The 19,051-nt window shown below is 51.8% G+C and overlaps 1 protein-coding gene across 6 annotated transcripts in view; it reads left to right on the top strand.

Moving 5' to 3' along the window:
- The window catches only part of LOC119955659 (serine/threonine-protein kinase WNK3-like), a 101,753-nt gene that overhangs the window by 58,630 nt on the left and 24,072 nt on the right, over positions 1 to 19,051 (top strand). For 5 of the 6 annotated variants that reach the window (XM_038782090.1, XM_038782089.1, XM_038782093.1 and 2 more), the window contains exons 10-14: positions 1,060 to 2,457; positions 6,667 to 6,731; positions 6,869 to 7,019; positions 16,065 to 16,181; positions 16,553 to 16,726. In XM_038782090.1, coding sequence (XP_038638018.1) covers positions 1,060 to 2,457; positions 6,667 to 6,731; positions 6,869 to 7,019; positions 16,065 to 16,181; positions 16,553 to 16,726 — 1,905 coding nt within the window. The remainder of the gene's footprint in view (positions 1 to 1,059; positions 2,458 to 6,666; positions 6,732 to 6,868; positions 7,020 to 16,064; positions 16,182 to 16,552; positions 16,727 to 19,051) is intronic. The other variant, XM_038782094.1, reaches the window with a different exon arrangement.

Raw genomic sequence — 19,051 nt, forward strand, 5'->3', positions numbered from 1 at the left:
GAGTGTAATGGAAGCAAATTCAATTGGGACCACCAAAACCGAACGGGATATGAAGGAGGAAAAATTGCCAACCAAAGGCAGTGGTATATGTGACTTGGATGTGAGCCTGACAAACAGCCAGCATGCGTAAACAGGCTGAATGGCCTTCTGTGCTGCAAACATTCTATGGTTACCGGGACTAGCTTTTCATTCTGGATTTTTCTTTCTAGATTTTATTTAATTGACTGAATGTAAGTTCCCCCGATACCCATTGTGGGATTTGAACACACTCTGGAGCATTAGTCTGTGTTACCATAGCCACCCGTATAACTGCACCCTATGACTTGCACCAACAGTGAAATAGCCGGCTGGCAAACACTGTCTAGGCTGCCTCCAGTCCACAATGCTTGAAGCTTTCGCTCCTTCTGCACGTAAAGTGCATCTGAGCATTAAAAGGTGCTCCACAAGCGTGTTGAGTGTGTGGAACTAGCTTCTATGAAGTGACCGATCCTTAAGGTATGAGGATGCGTTTGAAGGGGACATGCTGAGGGCACATGAGGGCCACAAGGACAGGAGGTTTTTTTTTCTCAATTTCATTCTTTCATTTATTGCCCATCCTTAATTGCCCTTGAGTGAGCCGCCACCTTGAACCGTTGTGGTCCGTGTGTTGTAGATGCTGTGTGAACAAATTGGAGTGGAGGGGTGGTGGGGGTGGACACTGTGTTTTGCATGGGTTTCCTCCGGATGCTCGGTTTCCTCCCACAGTCCAAAGATGTGCAGGTTGGATGGATTGGCTGCGCTAAATTGGCCAAACGTTAGGTGGGGCTACCAGGATAGGGCAGGGGCTCTTCAGGAGGGTCAACGCAGAATCAATGGGCCGAATGGCGGCCTCCTGCATTGTAGAGATTCCATTATGAAAACTCACGCAGAGTATGGGAGCCACCATTCAGCCCTCCGAATATGGGTTGGGCCGATAGTTTCACAGTGGACATGTGGTGGTGCAGGTAGACTCGTTAGTGCTAAATGTGTTCAGATTAATTTCAAGTTGTAAGCTGCCTTCTTTTCTCTCACCCCCCCCAGACTTCGATCGGACAGCTAACCAGCCTCCATCATCAGGGCAGTGACGTGCCTTCCTCTCAGACCCTGCCTGTCGTCTCCCAGTGCAACCCTGCCGCAATAGGGGCTTCCCCCTGCGCCTCTGCTATGACCCTGCCGGCCGTATCGCCGCAGGCTCGCATGTCGGCCATGCCACCGCCAGCTGCGAGCTCAGGAATGGACACCAGCTCACTGCCGGTGAGTAACTCTGCGATCCAAATCCACCATCAGATGCCATCGGTGCAGCCACAGGCGATGTCTCTGCACGACACGGTGCAGCAGCCGCCGCCGCAGATCCGGGCCGCCCCTCAGCACTCGGAGCAACAGCTGCCCCAGGGGCAACAGCTGCTCTTCAACGCACCCCTCCATCACCCGATGTACGCCCAGAACCCGGGGCAGCAGCCGACACACGGCCCCACGCAGCTTCAGCCAGGGCTGCAGCTGGCCGAGACCCGGCACCCGCCGCACCAGCTGACATTCCAGAATCAACCGGCACCCCTGCAGGAGCTGCAGCAACCGATGCCTCGCAACCCGGCACAGATGCATCAGCAGCAGCCTGCTCCGCAATATCAGCAGAGTGCCCAGGCCTCGGCGGAGCTCTATCAGCATGCGCCGCCAATCCAGGCCCCAGCCCAGCAGTATCAACAGGCCGAACAGTACTTCCAACCTCCGGCCCAAAGCCAGCTTCACGCCTATCAGCAACCTCCGCTGGCCCAGCAGTTTCAGAGTCCAGGCCTGCTCCAGCAGTACCAGCAGCAGGCCCAAGCTCAGGCCCAGCAGTATCAAGCTCAAGCCCAGCAGTTGGGCCAGGCCCAGCCTCTGTATCAGCAGCCTCCACAAGCCCAGGCCATTCTGCTGCCCCAGCCGCGTGCCCCGTATCAGCAGCCACAGGCCCTGAGCCAGGCTCAGCCCTACCAGCAGCTGCCGCAGGCCCAGTATCAGCCCGTCATTGCTTCCCCTCAGCAATATCAAGCACTTGTGCAGGCCCAGAGCCATTCTCCCGCTGAGCAGTACCAACTGGTCCCTCAGGCCAACATCCAGCAACAGCAACCACCAGCCGTGCAGCAGACAAACCTCCAGCAGCAGCTTCCGTTGTTTCAGACCGCCGGGCAACTGGCTTTGCCCAATGCTCCTGCTGCTCAGCAACTCGGGCAGTTGCACGTCCCGGTGCAGCAGCAGCACCTGTATTCGGCGGGCTCCCAGACTCTGCAGCATCAGGTGCCAGCTGCGGTACAGCATTCGCCAGCTCTTCAGGTGCAACCGGTGCCGACAAAACATATCCCTCCAGTGCAGCAGGCCACCTTTCCCCAGGAGCCCCAGAACCAACCGCCGCAGGAGAAGCCTGCCACCACTCGACCGATGCACGTGGATGTAGAGTTGCAGGTACGCGGTGTTGCTGTAGTGGGGCAGGTGGGGGGGCTCATTTCGATGCCCGTTCAGCCCCACTCACTGGCTTTGATGACCCCGCCGCTCGGGCTCTGACCGCCCCGCCCCTCTGGCTCTGACCGCCCCGCCCCTCTGGCTCTGACCGCCCCGCCCTGCTCTCCGCCCGCCACTCTGACCGCCCCGCCCCTCTGGCTCCGACCCGCCCCGCCCCTCTGGCTCCGACCACTTCGCCCCTCTGGCTCTGACCGCCCCGCCGCTCTGGCTCCGACCGCCCCACGCCGCTCTGGCTCCGACCGCCCCACGCCGCTCTGGCTCCGACCGCCCCGCCGCTCTGGCTCCGACCGCCCCCGCCCCTCTGGCTCCGACCGCCCCGCCGCTCTGGCTCCGACCGCCCCGCCGCTCTGGCTCCGACCGCCCCGCCGCTCTGGCTCCGACCGGCCCGCCGCTCTGGCTCCGACCGCCCCGCCGCTCTGGCTCCGACCGCCCCGCCGCTCTGGCTCCGACCGCCCCGCCGCTCTGGCTCCGACCGCCCCGCCGCTCTGGCTCCGACCCCCCCCGCCGCTCTGGCTCCGACCCCCCCGCCCCCCCCCCCCCGCCGCTCTGGCTCCGACCGCCCCGCCCCCCCTCCCCGCCGCTCTGGCTCCGACCGCCCCGCCCCTCTGGCTCCGACCGCCCCGCCCCCCCGCCGCTCTGGCTCCGACCGCCCCTCTGGCTGTCCACAGAGACTTGGGAGTTTGAGTGCGTAAATCCTCAAAAGGCCATGCACTGGTGAGTAAAATAATCTCAAAGGTTGATGGAATGCTAGCCTTTATATCCAGAGGATTGGAGTATAAAGACACAGGGGTTATGCTGCAGCTTTACAAATCCCTGGTTAGTCCCTACTCGGAGTCACTGGCTTTGGGAGCAGTTCTGGGCGTCACACTTTAAAGATGTTTTGGCCTTGGAGAGATTGCAACGTAAGTTTTCAAAATGATACCTGGACTACAGGGTTTGAGTTACAAGGGGAGATTGCTCAAATTACATTTGAGTCATGCATAGAGTATAGAACATCAAAATTAGAAAAGAAAAAAAGTTAATTTAAGGAACATTCAGCCATTGTTGCTCTGGCAAAGTTTTTAAGGCAGTCTGCAGCAAGTTTCAGGAGTTTAGAATTCCCAAGGCCAGAAAAATCTGTGCATTCCACTAGAGTTTGGAAGGTTAAGGGGTAATCTGATTGAAGTATTCAAGATGTTAACAGCGTCGGTAAAGATAAACTATTTCCACTGATTGAAGATTCTAAAACCCGGGGGGCAGAGTCTGAAAGTTAGGGCCAGACTGTTCAGGAGCGATGTCAGGAAGAACGTCTTCACTCAAAGGGTGGTAGAGATGTGGAACTCTCTCCCACAAACAGCACCTGAAGCTCGATCAGTTAATTTTAAATCTGAAATAGAATTTTGGCAAGGGATATGGGCCAACGGCAGGTATATGGAGTTGGGTCACAGATCAGCCATGATCTCATTGAATGGTAGGGACAGGCTTGAAGGGCTGAATGGCCTACGCCTGCTCCTAGATGCATCTAAGGGTACGAAGGGAAGTGAAAGTGGGAGTTGCAGAGGCAATAGGGATAATCTTTAGACACACGGGTAGTGCCGGAGAATTGTGAATGACATCCTTGTTCAAAAAGGGGTTGCAGGGATAAGGCGGGAAACTGCAAACCCGTCAGTTTGACTCAGTGGGAGGGAAACTTCTAGAAACTATAGTTCAGGACAAGAACAATAGTCACTTGGACAAATGCAGGATAATTGAGGAAAGCCAGCATGGAATCATTCCGAGAAACACCTGTAACAGAGAAGGTTGCTGAGGGCAATGCTGTTGATGTGGTCGGTATGGATTTTCAAAAGGCACTTGACACCGCCACACAACAAACCTGTGAGGAAAATTCGAGTTCATGGACTAAAAAGGAAAGCAGGCATTTCGAGAAGAAATCGGCTGAGTGACAGAAAACAGTCGTGATGAATGGTTGTTTTTCAGGATGGAGGAGGGTTTGTAGTGTGATTCCCCAGGGGTCCGTCTTTGCTCTTCCGAATATATATTAACCACCGAGACTCTGCTATTCAGGGCGTGATTTCAAACTTTGGCGATGATACAAAGGTTGGAAATGTCACGGTGATCAGAATGATCTTGGATTTCAAAAGGACATAGACATGTCAGTGGATTGGGCCGGGAAATGGCAGATGAAGTTCAATGCAGAGAAGTGTGAGGTGGTTCATTTTGGCAGGATGAATGTGGAGAGAGTATAAAGGGAGAAACTCGAAAGGAGGTGCAGGAAGAGATGGACCTCGGTGAACATGTACCTTAGTCATTGAAGACAGCAGGGCAGGTTGAGAGAGCAATTAATAAACATATTCATATCTTAGGCTTTATTAATCGGAGCATTGAGTACAAAAGTGAGGAGGTCATGTTGAACTGGAATAAGTTACTAGTTAGGCCTCATCTGGACATTGTGTCCAGTTCTGGGTACCATACTTGAGGAGGGATATGAAGGCATTGGCGAGAGTACAAAGGAGATTCACAAGAATGATTCCAGGGATAAAGAACTGTAGCTATGGGGGTAGATTGGAGAATTTGGGACTGTTTCCCTTGGAGAGAACATGGCTGAAAGGAGACTTGCTAGAGGTGTTCAAGATCCTGAGGGGTATAGACAGGGTAGACAGTGAGAAACTGTTCCCACTGAAGCAAGCATCAAGATTGAGAGGGCACAGTTTCAAAATAATGGGCCAAAGGATCTGAGGAAAAATGTTTTGACTCTGAGGGTGGTTAGAGTATGGGACGAATTTCCTGAGGGGATGTTGGAGGCAAGGATGAACTTCCTGAGGCAGGCTCGATCGAGGTATTCAGAAGGGAATTGGTTTGCTATCTGAAAGGAAAGAATGTGCAAGGTTACGGGGATAAGGCAGGGGAGTGGGACAAGGTGGCTCCTTCACCGATCCAGTGCAGACCTAATGGGCCAAATTGCCTCCTGCACTAGAAAGATTCTGCGATTCTACGAGCACTCCCTGTGGGAACGGGTTCCACATTCTACCACTCTCTGGGTAAAGACCTTTCTCCTGAATTCCAAATCAATTGGATAGCCCCCTAGTTGTGGTCTGTTTCTCCATCCCCATCCCACTGCACACACATGTTGCAAGAGTGGTCTAACTGAGAGATATGGAGACTGGAACTGTGCACAGTGCTACAAGTGTGGGTCTAACTGAGAGATATGGAGACTGGAACTGTGCACAGTGCTACAAGTGTGGGTCTAACTGAGAGATATGGAGACTGGAACTGTGCACAGTGCTACAAGTGTGGGTCTAACTGAGAGATATGGAGACTGGAACTGTGCACAGTGCTACAAGTGTGGTCGAACCAAGGTTCCGTGCAAGCTTGCCACAATATGATGTGAATTCTGCAGTGGCCCCATGAATTCTGCAGAACCCTTGCTGATTTCTGTATTTCACTGTATTTACTGATGTATTAGCACTTCACAATGCAAAATGAATCAGCAAAACGGTGGATCCACAGGGAGGGAGAGAGGGAGGGGTCTCCAGGCAGGTGCCTCTGTTTACAGAGGGAGACGGGGCGTGGGACAGGCAGCTCTGTTTACAGAAGGATGGTGCTGGGTGTGCACAGTAGCATAGTGGTTAGCACTGTGGCTTCACAGCGCCAGGGAACCAGGTTCGATTCCCCGCTGGGTCACTGTCTGTGTGGAGTCTGCACGTTCTCCCCGTGTCTGCGTGGGTTTCCTCCCAAAGACGTGCAAGTTAGGTGGATTGGACATGCTAAATTGCCCTCCTTGTCCAAAAAGGTTAGGAGAGGTTATTGGGTTACAAGGATAGGTGGAAGTGAGGGCTCAAAGTGGGTCGGTGCAGAATCGATGGGCGAATGGCCTCCTTCTGCACTGTATGTTCTATGTTCTCTGTTCTATGTCTATGTGTCCCTGTTTACAGGGAGGAAGAGGTCCAATAGCAGGTAGCCCTGTTTACAGAGTGATAGGCCTGGGTGGGCGCCCCTGCTGTCCAGGGAAGGGACAGAATGATCTGCCCTCTCGTGGATAGATTGCAAGATTCTTAACTCACACTTTGGCCACATCTTGAGTCTGCATCTTGTATTTCATATTAAGCAGTGCTGATGTTTCCAGCCTATTTTTGTCATGTAATTCATGTTTTATTTTCTCTGATCATTTTGCAGACCACATTACACCACGTGATTCCTGAGCCCCAGCAGATTACGAGGCACGGGCAAGATCCTCTCAGGTACGATTGCTCTTACAGCCATTTCAAACTCCTGCAAGCAGCCCTCTTGTAATGGCCGGGTAAATCGTCATTCGTTGTATCGGCCGTCTAGAGACTCATGCTCAGACCAGAATGTTACTTTTTTCCCCACTTCTCAGCGTCACGCCGGATGCGATTAAAGAGGGAGCCAACGGGAGCGATGTTGGGAATGGGAAGACGGAGAAGACCCAGAAATCTCTGTCCAAGAGGCCATCATGCGCACGTGACCGGCTGGACAAGTCGACCAAGTTCCAGCTGACGGTCCTGCAGGTAAGGCCAGGCTGCCGAATCCCGCCGACACACGTTTGCGAAAGAGGGATTTATTTTTGTTTACACCTTGTAATGCGGAACCTGGAGGACGCCATTCTGCCCCTCAAATCGGTTCAATGAAAACATAGGCGTGTGTGTGTATCTTGTCTGCATTAACCCTTCTCGACTCCATATCCCTCGGCCAACAAAAAAAATCCTGTTCACCTCCCGTTCGAAATGATTAATTGAGCTAATGTGTGGGAGAGAGTTCCACATTGGCATCCTTGGCTTAAAGAAATCGTCCCCAACTCCTCACTTGATATGACCTGGTTCTGATTTTTAAGGGCCGAGACATTGCTCGCTCAGAGGATCAAACTATTGCCTGTTCTCCCTATCGATTCCATTCCATCTCAATCTTTGTTCAGCATCTGCCCCGAACAAACATCAAAGGTCTTGGCAGTGCAAAGGAAGGGTGGCCAGCTTGGCATCTCTGAGCTTCAGGGTTCCACCGCGTCCACTGCGATCCCATCTTCAGTCCCTTCTGTTCCCCATGATCCCCTGTCCTCATTGAATGGTGCCGGTTCCCTGGCTGACAACTCATTGTTCAAGTTCTCCTAGTTTTCACATCTGTCTGTGGCCTTGCAGTGCCCTCTGTACCCACCACTTCCTGCACACCTACAACCCTCCCTATCTCTGTAACCACCTCCTCCTGCACGCCTACAACCCTCCCTATCTCTGTAACCACCTCCTCCTGCACACCTACAACAATCCCTATCTCTGTCACCTCCTCCTGCACACCTACAGCCCTCCATATCTCTGTAACCACCTCCTCCCGCCCCGACAACCCTCCCTATCTCTGTAACCACCTTTCCCTGCACACCTAGAACCCTCCCTATCTCTGTAACCACCTCCAGCCCCGACAACCCTCCCTATCTCTGTAACCTCCTCCAGCCCTACAACCCTCCCTATCTCTGTAACCTCCTCCAGCCCCGACAACCCTCCCTATCTCTGTAAACTCCTCCAGTCCCGACAACCCTCCCTATCTCTGTAAACTCCTCCAGTCCCTATAACCCTCCCTATCTCTGTAACCTCCTCCAGCCCTACAACCCTCCCTAACTCTGTAACCACCTGCTCCAGCTCCTACAACCCTCCCTATCTCGGTAACCACCTCCTCCAGCCCTGACAACCCTCCCTATCTATGTAACCACTTCCTCCCGCCCCTACAACCCTCCCTATCACTATCTTTCTCCAGGCCTACAGCCCCTCCCTATTTCTGTAACCACCTCCAGTCCTCCCTATCTCTAACCTCCTCCTAACCCCTACAACTCACCCTATCTCTGTAACCTCCTCCTGCACACCTACAGCCCTCCCTATCTCTGTAACCACCTCCTCCCGCCCCGACAACCCTCCCTATCTCTGTAATCACCTTCTCCTGCGCACCTAGAACCCTCCCTATCTCTGTAACCACCTCCTCCTGCACACCTACAACAATCCCTATCTCTGTAACCTCCTCCTGCACACCTACAGCCTTCCATATCTCTGTAACCACCTCCTCCCGCCCCGACAACCCTCCCTATCTCTGTAACCACCTACCCCTGCACACCTAGAACCCTCCCTATCTCTGTAACCACCTCCATCCCCGACAACCCTCCCTATCTCTGTAACCTCCTCCAGCCCTACAACCCTCCCTATCTCTGTAACCTCCTCCAGCCCCGACAACCCTCCCTATCTCTAAACTCCTCCAGTCCCTATAACCCTCCCTATCTCTGTAACCTCCTCCAGCCCTACAACCCTCCCTATCTCTGTAACCTCCTCCAGCCCCGACAATCCTCCCTATCTCTGTAACCACTTCCTCCTGCCCCGACAACCCTCCCTATCTCTGTAACCTCCTCCAGCCCCTACAACACTCCCTATCTCTGTAACCTCCTGCCCCGACAATGCTCCCTATCTCTGTAACCTCCTGCCCCGACAACGCTCCCTATCTCTGTAACCTCCTGCCCCGACAACCCTCCCTATCTCTGTAACCACCTCCAGCTCCTACAACCCTCCCTGTATCTGTAACCTCCAGCCCCTCCAACCCTCCCTATCTCTGTACCCACCCTGCTGCACACCTACAACCCTCCCTATCTCTGTAACCTCCTGCTCCAGCCCCAATAACCCTCCCTATCTCTGTAACCACCTTCTCCAGCCCCTACAACCCTCCCTATCTCTGTAACCACCTCCTCCAGCCCTGACAACCCTCCCTATCTATGTAACCACCTCCTCCCGCCCCTACAACCCTCCCTATCACTATCTTTCTCCAGGCCTACAACCCCTCCCTATTTCTGTAACCACCTCCAGTCCTCCCTATCTCTAACCTCCTCCTAACCCCTACAACTCACCCTATCTCTCTAACATCCTCCAGCCCTTACGACCCTCCCTATCTCTGTAACCACCTGCTTCTGCCCCATGACCCTCCCTATCTCTGTAACCACCTGCATCTACCGCTACAACACTTACATCTCTGTAACCACATCCTCCAGCCCCTACAATCTTCCCTATCTCTGTAACCTCCTCCAGACCCCTATCTTTTATCCTCCTCCTACCCCAAAGGTGCTCTCTATCTGTGTAACCTCAACCAGCCCCGACAACCCTCCCTGTCAGCTGGTCTTCCCAGTGGCCTCAGAGGGCAGGGCTCTGGGCGGTACCTGCTCTGGGAGGAGCAGCGGCAGTAAGTTTCAAAGGAGTAAGACAAGGCTGGAGGGCCTCTACTTTAATGCCAGGAGCATTACAGGTAAAATGGATGACATAAGGGGAGGATTGATACATAGAATTGTGATATAGAAGGGAGGACCGGGTTCTCTGGAAGGAGGAGCCACTGGGTGGACCGGGCTGGAACCTCCTCCAGCCACCACAACCGCCCCTATCTCTGTAACCTCCTCCAGCCCATACAACACTTTCTTAAATTTAAAGGGTTTAGTCATGGCAGGAGAACTTAAAGCCGTGGTTTGCTCCTCTTGCTCCGTGTGGGAATCTGGGAACATTTCCATTCCCGGGACCAGCATGTGTGCAGGAAGCGTGACCAGCTGCAGTTCCTGGAAGCTCGGGTTTCAGAGCTGGAGTCACTGTGGAGCATCCGCCAGTCTGAGAGCAACATGGATAGCACTAGAGAGGTGCTCGCGCTGCAGCTGAAGGGACTCGAGGAAGGAAGAGAATGGGTGACCACCAGGCAGTCCAAGAGAATCTGGCGGGTAGTTCAGGAGCCTCCTGGGGTCCTGCTCTCAAATTGGTATTCCATTTTGGAGGCTGATGAGGCTGGTTCCTCCAGGGAGTGTGGACAGAGCCACGCTTCTGGTTCCACAAACAGCCTGTCAGCACAGGAGGGGGAAAAGAGAGGAAGCACAGGGGATTCTATTGCCAGGCGAAAAGATAGGTGCTACTGTGGCTATCCGGATGGTGTGTTGGCTCCCTGGTGCCAGAATCTGGGATGTCACTGAATGGCTGCAGTGCACCTTGAAGGGGAGGTTGATGAGGCAGAGATCATGGGACATGGTACCAATGACATAGGTAGAAAGATGGATAAAGTCGTGCATCACTGAGTCCAAGAGTTAGGCAGTAGACTAAAAAGCAGGACCTCTCTGGTTGTAGTCCCTGGATTACTCCCAGTGCTACGAGTTAGTGAGTACAGGAATAGGAGAATAACGCAGATAATGTGTGGCTTAAGAGTTGGTGCAGGAGGGAGGGTTTTGGATTCCTGGACTACCAGGGCCGTTTCTGGGGAAGGTGGGACCTGTACAAGCGGGACGGTCTGCATCTGAACCAGAGGGGGACTTACATACTTACTGGCGGATTTGCTATTGCTGTTGGGTGGTTTAAACTAAATTCAGCAGGGAGAGGGAACGCTGACTGTTAGCAGAATAGGGATACAGCATAACACAGAAAAGCAATCAAGTCAGAGATGGTAAATTTCAAAGGAGATAGACGAGGCTGGTTGGCCTCCACTTTAATGCCAGGAGTATTACAGGTAAAACAGATGACATAAGGGGAGGAGTGACACTTGGAATTGTGATACAGTAACCATCATGGAGACGTGGTTGAGGGAGGGGCAGGATTGGGTGGAGCAGGGTGGAGCAGGATTGGCAGCTCCACATTCTGGGATACAGAATCTTCAGGCGAAACAGAAGAGTGGGTAAAAGAGGAGGAGGCATTGCATTATTAGTTAAAGAGTCAGTTACTGTAATAAGGAGATATGATATATTGGAGTAGGCATCAAATAAAGCTTTGTGGGTAGAACTTAGGAATAATAAAGGGACAGCCACATTGCTAGGTGTTTATTATAGACCCAGATAGTCAGTGGGAAATTGAGGAGCAAATACGTGCGCAATTCGGAGAGGTGTGTAACAATAATAACAGGATAGGTATATTAGGTGATTTCAACTTTCCCAACATTAATTGGATAGTCATTGTGTTAAGGACTTAGATGGAGTGCAGTTCTTGAAAAGTAGACAGGAGACCGTTTTACCTCTATGTAGAGGGTCCAACAAAGGCCGGTGTAGTGCTGGACCTAATTCTGGGGAATGAAGCCGGTCAGGTGGTTGATGTGTTGGTGGGAGAGCATTTTGGTGATTGCGACCACAACTTAGTACAATTCAAGTTTGTTAGAGTCAAAGAAATAAACAAGTTGCAGAAAAAGATTTTGGATTGGGGAAGAGCGGATTTTAGTAACATAAGGCAGGATCTGGATCACGTTAGACTGGAAAGAGTTACTTGTGGGGAAATCTACAGGAGAGCAGTGGGGGGCATTTAAAAAGGAATTGGGGACGGTACAGGCCAAAAATGTTCCCTCTCGGGTAATAGGCAGCAGTAACAAGCCCAGAGAACCATGGATGACCAGAGACATTCAGGATACAATGGGAAGGAAAAGAGAAGCTTTTAGTGAGTACAAGGGGAGCAAATCAACGGAGGCATTAGCGGAGCGCAGAAAGAGCAGGATGTGGCTTAAGAAAGCAATTAGGAGGGCAAAGTGGGGTCATGAGAAAGCTCTGGCTGGTAAAAGTAGGGAAAATCCCAAGATATTCTATAAGTATATCAATGGGAAGAGGATTACCAGGGAAAGAGCAGGGACCAAGGGGGAAATCTGTGGGTGGAGACCGAGGACATTGGTCAGGTATTGGATGAATACTTCAGATCTGTCATTACCCAAGAGAATGAGGTAGATATGGAACTCTGGGAGAGAGACTGTGAGGTTCTTGAGCAAATTGTTATAGGGAGTGACAAGGTATTGGAGGTGTTGATCGGCTTAGAAGTGGACAAATGTCCAGGTCCAGATGAATTGTGTCCCAGGATGCTGTGAGAGACGAGGGAGGAGATCGCAGGGGCTCTGACCAAATTTTTAATACCTCTCTGGCCACGTGAGAGGTGCCAAAGGACTGGGGAACAACTAATGTGGCCTTAACTTATGGCTGTAGCGATAAGCCAGGCAACTGCAGACCAGAGTGTCTCAACAGTGGTAGGAAAACTTTTGGAGAACATTCTGAAGGAGACAGTCTATCTCCACTTGGAGAGGGAAGGTTTGATCAGGGATAGTCAGCATGGCTTTGTCAGAGGGAAGTCATGCCTAACTAATTTGATGAAACCTTTTGAGCATGTTACCAGGTGTGTTGATGAGGGTAGTGCAGTTGATGTAGTTTAGATGGATTTCAGTAAAGCCTTTGACAAGGTCCCACATTGGAGACTTATAAAGAAGGCGGCAGTACAGTGGCACAGTGGTTAGCACTGCAGTCTCACATCGCCGAGTGGATGGCACTGTGGCTTCACAGCACCAGGGTCCCAGGTTCGATTCCCCGCTGGGTCACTGTCTGTGCGGAGTCTGCACGTTCTCCCCGTGTCTGTGTGGGTTTCCTCCGGGTGCTCCGGTTTCCTCCCACAGCCCAAAGACATGCAGGTTAGGTGGATTGGCCATGATAAATTGCCCTTAGTGACCAAAAAGGTGAGGAGGGTATAGGGTGGAAGTGAGGGCTTAAGTGGGTCGGTACAGGCTCGATGGGCCGAATGGCCTCCTTGCACTGTATGGTCTATGTTCTAAACAGAGAGATGTGCAGGGTAGGTGAATTGAACACAGTAAATTGCCTCTTAATTGAAAAAATTGAATTGGATACTCTAAATTTTAAAATGGGATATAGGGTAACATGGATTCAAAATTGGCTCTGCTGCAGAGACAGAGGGTGATGACAGACGGCTGCTTTAGTGTCTGGAAGCCAGTGACCAGTGGCGTACCACAGGGATCTGTGTGGGTCCCCTATCATTTGTCAATTATATAAACAACATAGATGACTATGTGGGGGATAGTATCAGTAAGCTTGCGGATGATACAAAGATAGGCTGGGTGGTTAACAGTGACGTTGAAGGCAGCACGGTGGCGCAGTGGGTTAGCACTGTGGCCTCACGGCGCTGAGGTCCCAGGTTCGATCCCGGCTCTGGGTTACTGTCCGTGTGGAATTTGCACATTCTCCCCGTGTTTGCGTGGGTTTCGCCCCCACAACCCAAAAATGTGCAGGCTAGGGGGATTGGCGAAGCTAAATTGCCCCTTAATTAGAAAAAATTAATTGGGTACTCAAAATTTATTTTTAAAAAGTGATGTTGAGTGTCTTGGGTTAGAGGAAGATATAGACGGGATGGTCAAATAGGTAGAAAAGTGGCAGATGGAATTTAACCCTGAAATGTGAGAGGTGATATACTGGAAGGGATAATGAGACAAGGAAGTGTTCAATGAATGGCCTGCCACTGGGAAGTTCCGAAGAACAAAGGGACCTTGGCCTGTTTGTCCATAGATCTCTGAAGGCAGAAGGGCAGGTTAATAGGGTGGTGAAAAAGGCATATGGGACACTTGTCTTTATCAATCGAGGCATAGTTTACAAAAGCAGCGAGGTCAAGTTGGAGTTGTATGCTTTGTGAGGCCACAGCTGGAGTACTGTGTGCAATTCTGGTCGCCACACTCGAGTGGGTGCAGACGTGTTCACCAGGATATTGCCTGGGATGGGACATTAACGTTATTTTTAAAAATATAAATTTAGAGTTCCCAATTTTTCCCCCCCCCCCCAATTAAGGGACAATTTGGCGTGGCCAATCCACCTATCCTGCTCATATTTGGGTTGTCGGAGTGAAACCCACGCTGACACGGGGAGAATGTGCCAATTCTACACGGACAGTGACCTGGGGCCGGGATCGAACCCAGGTCCTCGGTGCCATGAGGCAGCAGTGCTAACCACTGCACCCCCTTGCCGCTCCTGGAACATTTAAGTTATGAAGAGAGAGGGCCTGCCGTGGCACATTCTCCCCATGTCTGCGTGGGTCTCATCCCCACAACCCAAAAGATGTGCAGGGTAGGTGGGTAGGTCACACTAAATTGCCCCTTAATTGGAAAGAAATAATTGGGTACTGTAAATTTTTTTTTAAAAGTATGAAGGGAGGTTGGATAGGCTTGGGTCGTGTTCGCTGGGCAGAGAAGACTGAGGGGTGCCCTGATCGAGGTGTACAAGATTTTGGGGCATGGACAGGATGGATAGGGAGCAGCTGTTCCCCTTAGTTGAAGGGTCGGTTACGAGGGGGACACAAGTTCAAGGTGAGGGGCAGGGGGGTTTAGGGGGAATTTGCGGAAAAGCCTTGTTACTCAGAAGGTGGTGGCGGTCTGGAATGCACTGCCTGGGAAGGTGGTAGAGGTGGATTGCCTCACATCCTTTACAAAGCACCGGGATAGCCGGCGCAGTGGTTAGCACTGCTGCATACAGTGCCGTGGACCCGGGTTCGGTTCTGGTCCCAGGTCACTGCCCATGTGGAGTTTGCACATTCTTCATGTGGGTCGCACCCCAACACCCACAAGATGTTCAGGGTAGATGGGTTGGCCAGGCTGAATTGTCGCTTCATTAGAAAAAAATAATTGGATACTCTAAATTAATTTTTAAAAGTACATGGATGAGCACTTGGCACGTCATAACATTAAAGTCTATGAGCCAAGTGCTGGTAATGGGATTAGGTAGGCAGATCAGGTGGCTTTCTTGTGTCAGTGCTGACTCGATGGGCCAAATGGCCTCTTCTGCACTGTATTTTGTGTGATTCTGTAACTTCCTCCAGTACCTACAATCCTCCCTATCTCTGTAACCTCCTCCAGCTCCCTACAACCCTCCCTATCTCTAACCTCCAGTCCCTTCGACCCTCCCTACCTCTGTAACCTCCTCCAATCCCTACAACCCTCCCTATCTCTAACCTCCAGTCCCTTCGACCCTCCCTACCTCTGTAACCTCCAATCCCTACAACCCCCCCCCCCCCCCATATCTCTGTAACCTCCAGCCCCTACAACCCTCAGATTTCTGCGCTCCTCCAATTCCGGCTTCTTGAGCATCCCCCGATTCCCATTGCTCTATCATTGGTGGCCGTGTCTTCAGCTACCTGGGGGGGGGGGCCCAAAGCTCTAGAATTCCCTCCCTAAATTGCCCTCTCGCTCTCTCTTCTCCCTCCCCTCCACCCTTTAGTGTACTCCTCAAAACTGACCCCTTTGACCGAGCTATCGGTCAGCTGTCCTGAGCATCTCCTGTGTGGCTACGGATCACTTTTTGTCTGATTTACGCTCCTGTCTCCTGCCTTAGGAAGATTTGCTACGTTAATGGCCCGATGGTGGATGACCGAAGGCCGTCCACTGAAAATGTCGCTATCTGAGCTGACTGGTTGATGCGTGAGAGAACAGACTCTGCCTCTTTGTAAAGAAACCTCCGCCTTCTGCTTTTACCCCCCAAATCTCCAAAAGGATCAACGCTGACCCCCGACGGCGGACAGCGAATGAGCACATCCATCTGTTCTCCAGTCGGCAACGTCGCCCCTACTCGTGCAGCCTGCTGGGCACGTGGTTGACCCCATTCCTGATGGGATACCAAAATCAACAGCTTTCTGTGTGGGCAGGAGTTGTCGGATGGTAGAAGCAGGGGTGGCAATAGTAGAGGAGTGTGACGTTAGATGCTCTTTCGAGCACGCTGGGGCACATGTACCTGCACTTGTGTAACAATGAATTATTCCCCCTTCTCACCTTCTTGACAGGTATCGAATGTGGGCGACAATATGGTGGAGTGTCAGTTGGAGACGCACAACAACAAAATGGTGACCTTCAAATTTGATGTGGATGGCGACGACCCAGAAGACATAGCTATTTATATGGTTAGTCAGATCAAAGCAGAAAATGCTGCAGCTTGTCAGCAAAGCCTGAAGGTTGGAATCCTCCTTCACTGGTGACCACTCTCTGCCTCTCTATCGTGTCCTTCTGCTGCTCCTCCATCTTGCATTCACTCTGCTATTCACCGCCCTTATTCGGCCTGTACACCCTTCACCTTCTTTCTCTTCTCCAACTCTGTGCTGATTCTCCTCTCTCCCCACCCTCCCCTTTCCGTGCTCGCTGTTCTCCCTTTCCGAGCCCGCCTGTACGCCTGCCCTCCCACCCCTGGCCTTCGTTTGCTGTGATTGCACGCCACACACCAGTCCAATGCTGCTCCTCGCCAGAGATTAATCCATTGCATGTTTCTTAACGGCAGGTGGAAAACAATTTTATGCTGGAAATCCAGAAGATGAAATTTATTGAAGAAATGAGAGCTATTATTGCAAGTTCCCAAGAAATCCTGGCAAATACATTGGAGGGCGATCGGGGTGCAGAAGTGACTGCCCATCACCCCTCAACAGACCCAGGCCAGTCTGACAGCGGCAGTGTGGTAAGTCAGAGATGGATTGCTATTTTTTTTCACAATTTAGCCTACCCATTCCCGCCTTGGCAAAGGAGGGACACAGCCGAATCAGGCGGGCTTCCTTTGTAATTATAACAAACCGGGCTCATGACACAAGGGGCAGAGATCTGGATGAGTGTGAGGCGAGACAAAGTCAAAGGATTAAAGAATTAGCCTTTGTGATGCGCACCACCAGCCCACAGTGAAAAGCGTTGCAGCCAATTAATTCCTTAAGAAGTGGAGTCACTGATGCGATGGTTGATCCAGTTTTTGCATGGCAAACTCCCTATGTTCGCAAATAAATGACTAGCTTATCTGGTGGTGCTGGAAGGAAGCATTTTGACCAGGAAACTGGGAGAATTCCTTGCAGTTGCGAAGATGGCCATGGGACCTTTCAAAGATGCAGCTGGAGGGACAGATGGGGCCTCGGGATTTTGCATTTCATCTGCGAGAAAGAAAGAGAGAGTGGTGACCCTGCTGCAGTGCTGCACTCCCTCAGGACTGCCCCGTTCCCGGAGGTGCCGTCCCTAGGTTACGTGGCTACGGATCCTCAAGAGTGTGCTCAAGCCCTTCTGGTTTGGGCGCGGGGGGAGCGCCGCGGCTGATCCCAGGCGACCACGTGCGGACATCCGGCAAGAGGTGAGAGTCCAGAGCAGTCTCCTCGGATCTATGTGGCGTCGACCCGCAGTACCAACACCTCCCCTGCTCTGCGTGGGCCAAAGGTGTGAAAGGAGACGACCTCCTGACATTTGGGAGTTAAGGCACAAACGTTGGTGCAGTGCGGAAGGGGCCTTTGCTCTATCTGTCCATGAGCTTTACCTGCCCAAGGTCAGGATGTTGAGTGGAATGTTGCAGCTGGAATTTTATGTCAGCAAATTAAGCAGTGTGAGCAGCAGTAAGACCATGAGAAATAGGAGCAGGAGCTGGAGTAGACCATTCAACTCTTCCAGACTGCCCTGCCATTTAATAAGAACATGCTGACCTCCATCAAGTGAACCTTCCCGCCCTGTCCGGAAATCTCTTCAATCTCGGGCCTTGCTAGAATGAGCACCCATTTGGGGTCAAGAATTCCAAAGATTAAGGGCAGCAAGGTGGCGCGGTGGGTTAGCCCTGCTGCCTCACGGCGCCAAGGTCCCAGGTTCGATCCCGGCTCTGGGTCACTATCCGTGTGGAGTTTGCACCTTCTCTCCGTGTTTGCGTGGGTTTTGCCCCCACAACCCAAAGATGTGCAGAGTAGGTGGATTGGCCGCGCTAAATTGTCCCTTAATTGGAAAAAATGAATTGGGTACTCTAAATTTATTAAATAAAAATTCCAAAGATTTGCAAATATTTGAGTGAAGAAATCTTGACACCTTTCCTAAATGGCTGACGCCCACCCACCCTGGCCTCCCACCCCTATTCACTTGGGGTGCCCTCCAGGTCCAGGCACTGGAGCCCAGGGGATAGCGGCATCCAGCCCCACTCAGAGTCGTGATCTCAGTGGCATCGTCTCTGACTCTCCTAAGAAGGTGGGCCCGTCCCGCTCAATCTCTCCACATATAGTAGCCCCTCCCACCACCTCAGCAATCAGCTGAGCTGTGGACCCTCCAAGGCAAGTTTTAAAAAAACTATTTCATGTGATGTGGGCATCTCTGGTGAGGCGTATTCCTAATTACCCCTTGAATTGAGTGTCTTGCTATGTCAATTTCAAAGGGACATTTAAGAGTCTGCTACATTGCTGTGAGGGGGTCTGGAATCACGTGAAGGCCAGACCGGGGTAAGGACAGCAGATTTCCCTCCCTAAAGGGACATTAGTGAACCACATGGTGGACACGGTGGTTAGCACTGCTGCCTCACAGCACCAGCGACCTGGCTTTGATTCCGGCCCTCTGGTGGCTGTATGGAGTTGGGCACATTCTCCCCGTGTCTGAATGGAGTTTCCTTCGGGTCCTCCAGTTTCCTCCCACAGTCTAAAGATGTTTGGGTTAGGTGGATCAGCCATGATCAATTGCCTCTTAGTATCCAATATTTAATTGGGGTTTCAGAGTTACTGGGGTAGGGTCGGGGGAATAGGCCTGGTTGGGGTGCTCTTTCAGAGGGTCGGTGCAGACTCGATGGGACAAATGACCTCCTGCACTGCACGGATTCTATGATCAGTTCTGTGATCAGATGGGTTTTTAAGGCAATCAATGATAGTCACAGTATCAGTGACTGTGAAACTAAGTTTCAATTCCAGATTTATTGATTGGATTTAAATTGTACCAGGTGTCATGGTGGAGCATTAGCCTGGGTCTCTGGTTTATGAATCCATTTATATATCTCCTTTTTATATAT

This window comes from Scyliorhinus canicula, chromosome 21, assembly GCF_902713615.1.
Source record: "Scyliorhinus canicula chromosome 21, sScyCan1.1, whole genome shotgun sequence".
NCBI classification, from domain to species: Eukaryota; Metazoa; Chordata; class Chondrichthyes; order Carcharhiniformes; family Scyliorhinidae; genus Scyliorhinus; species Scyliorhinus canicula.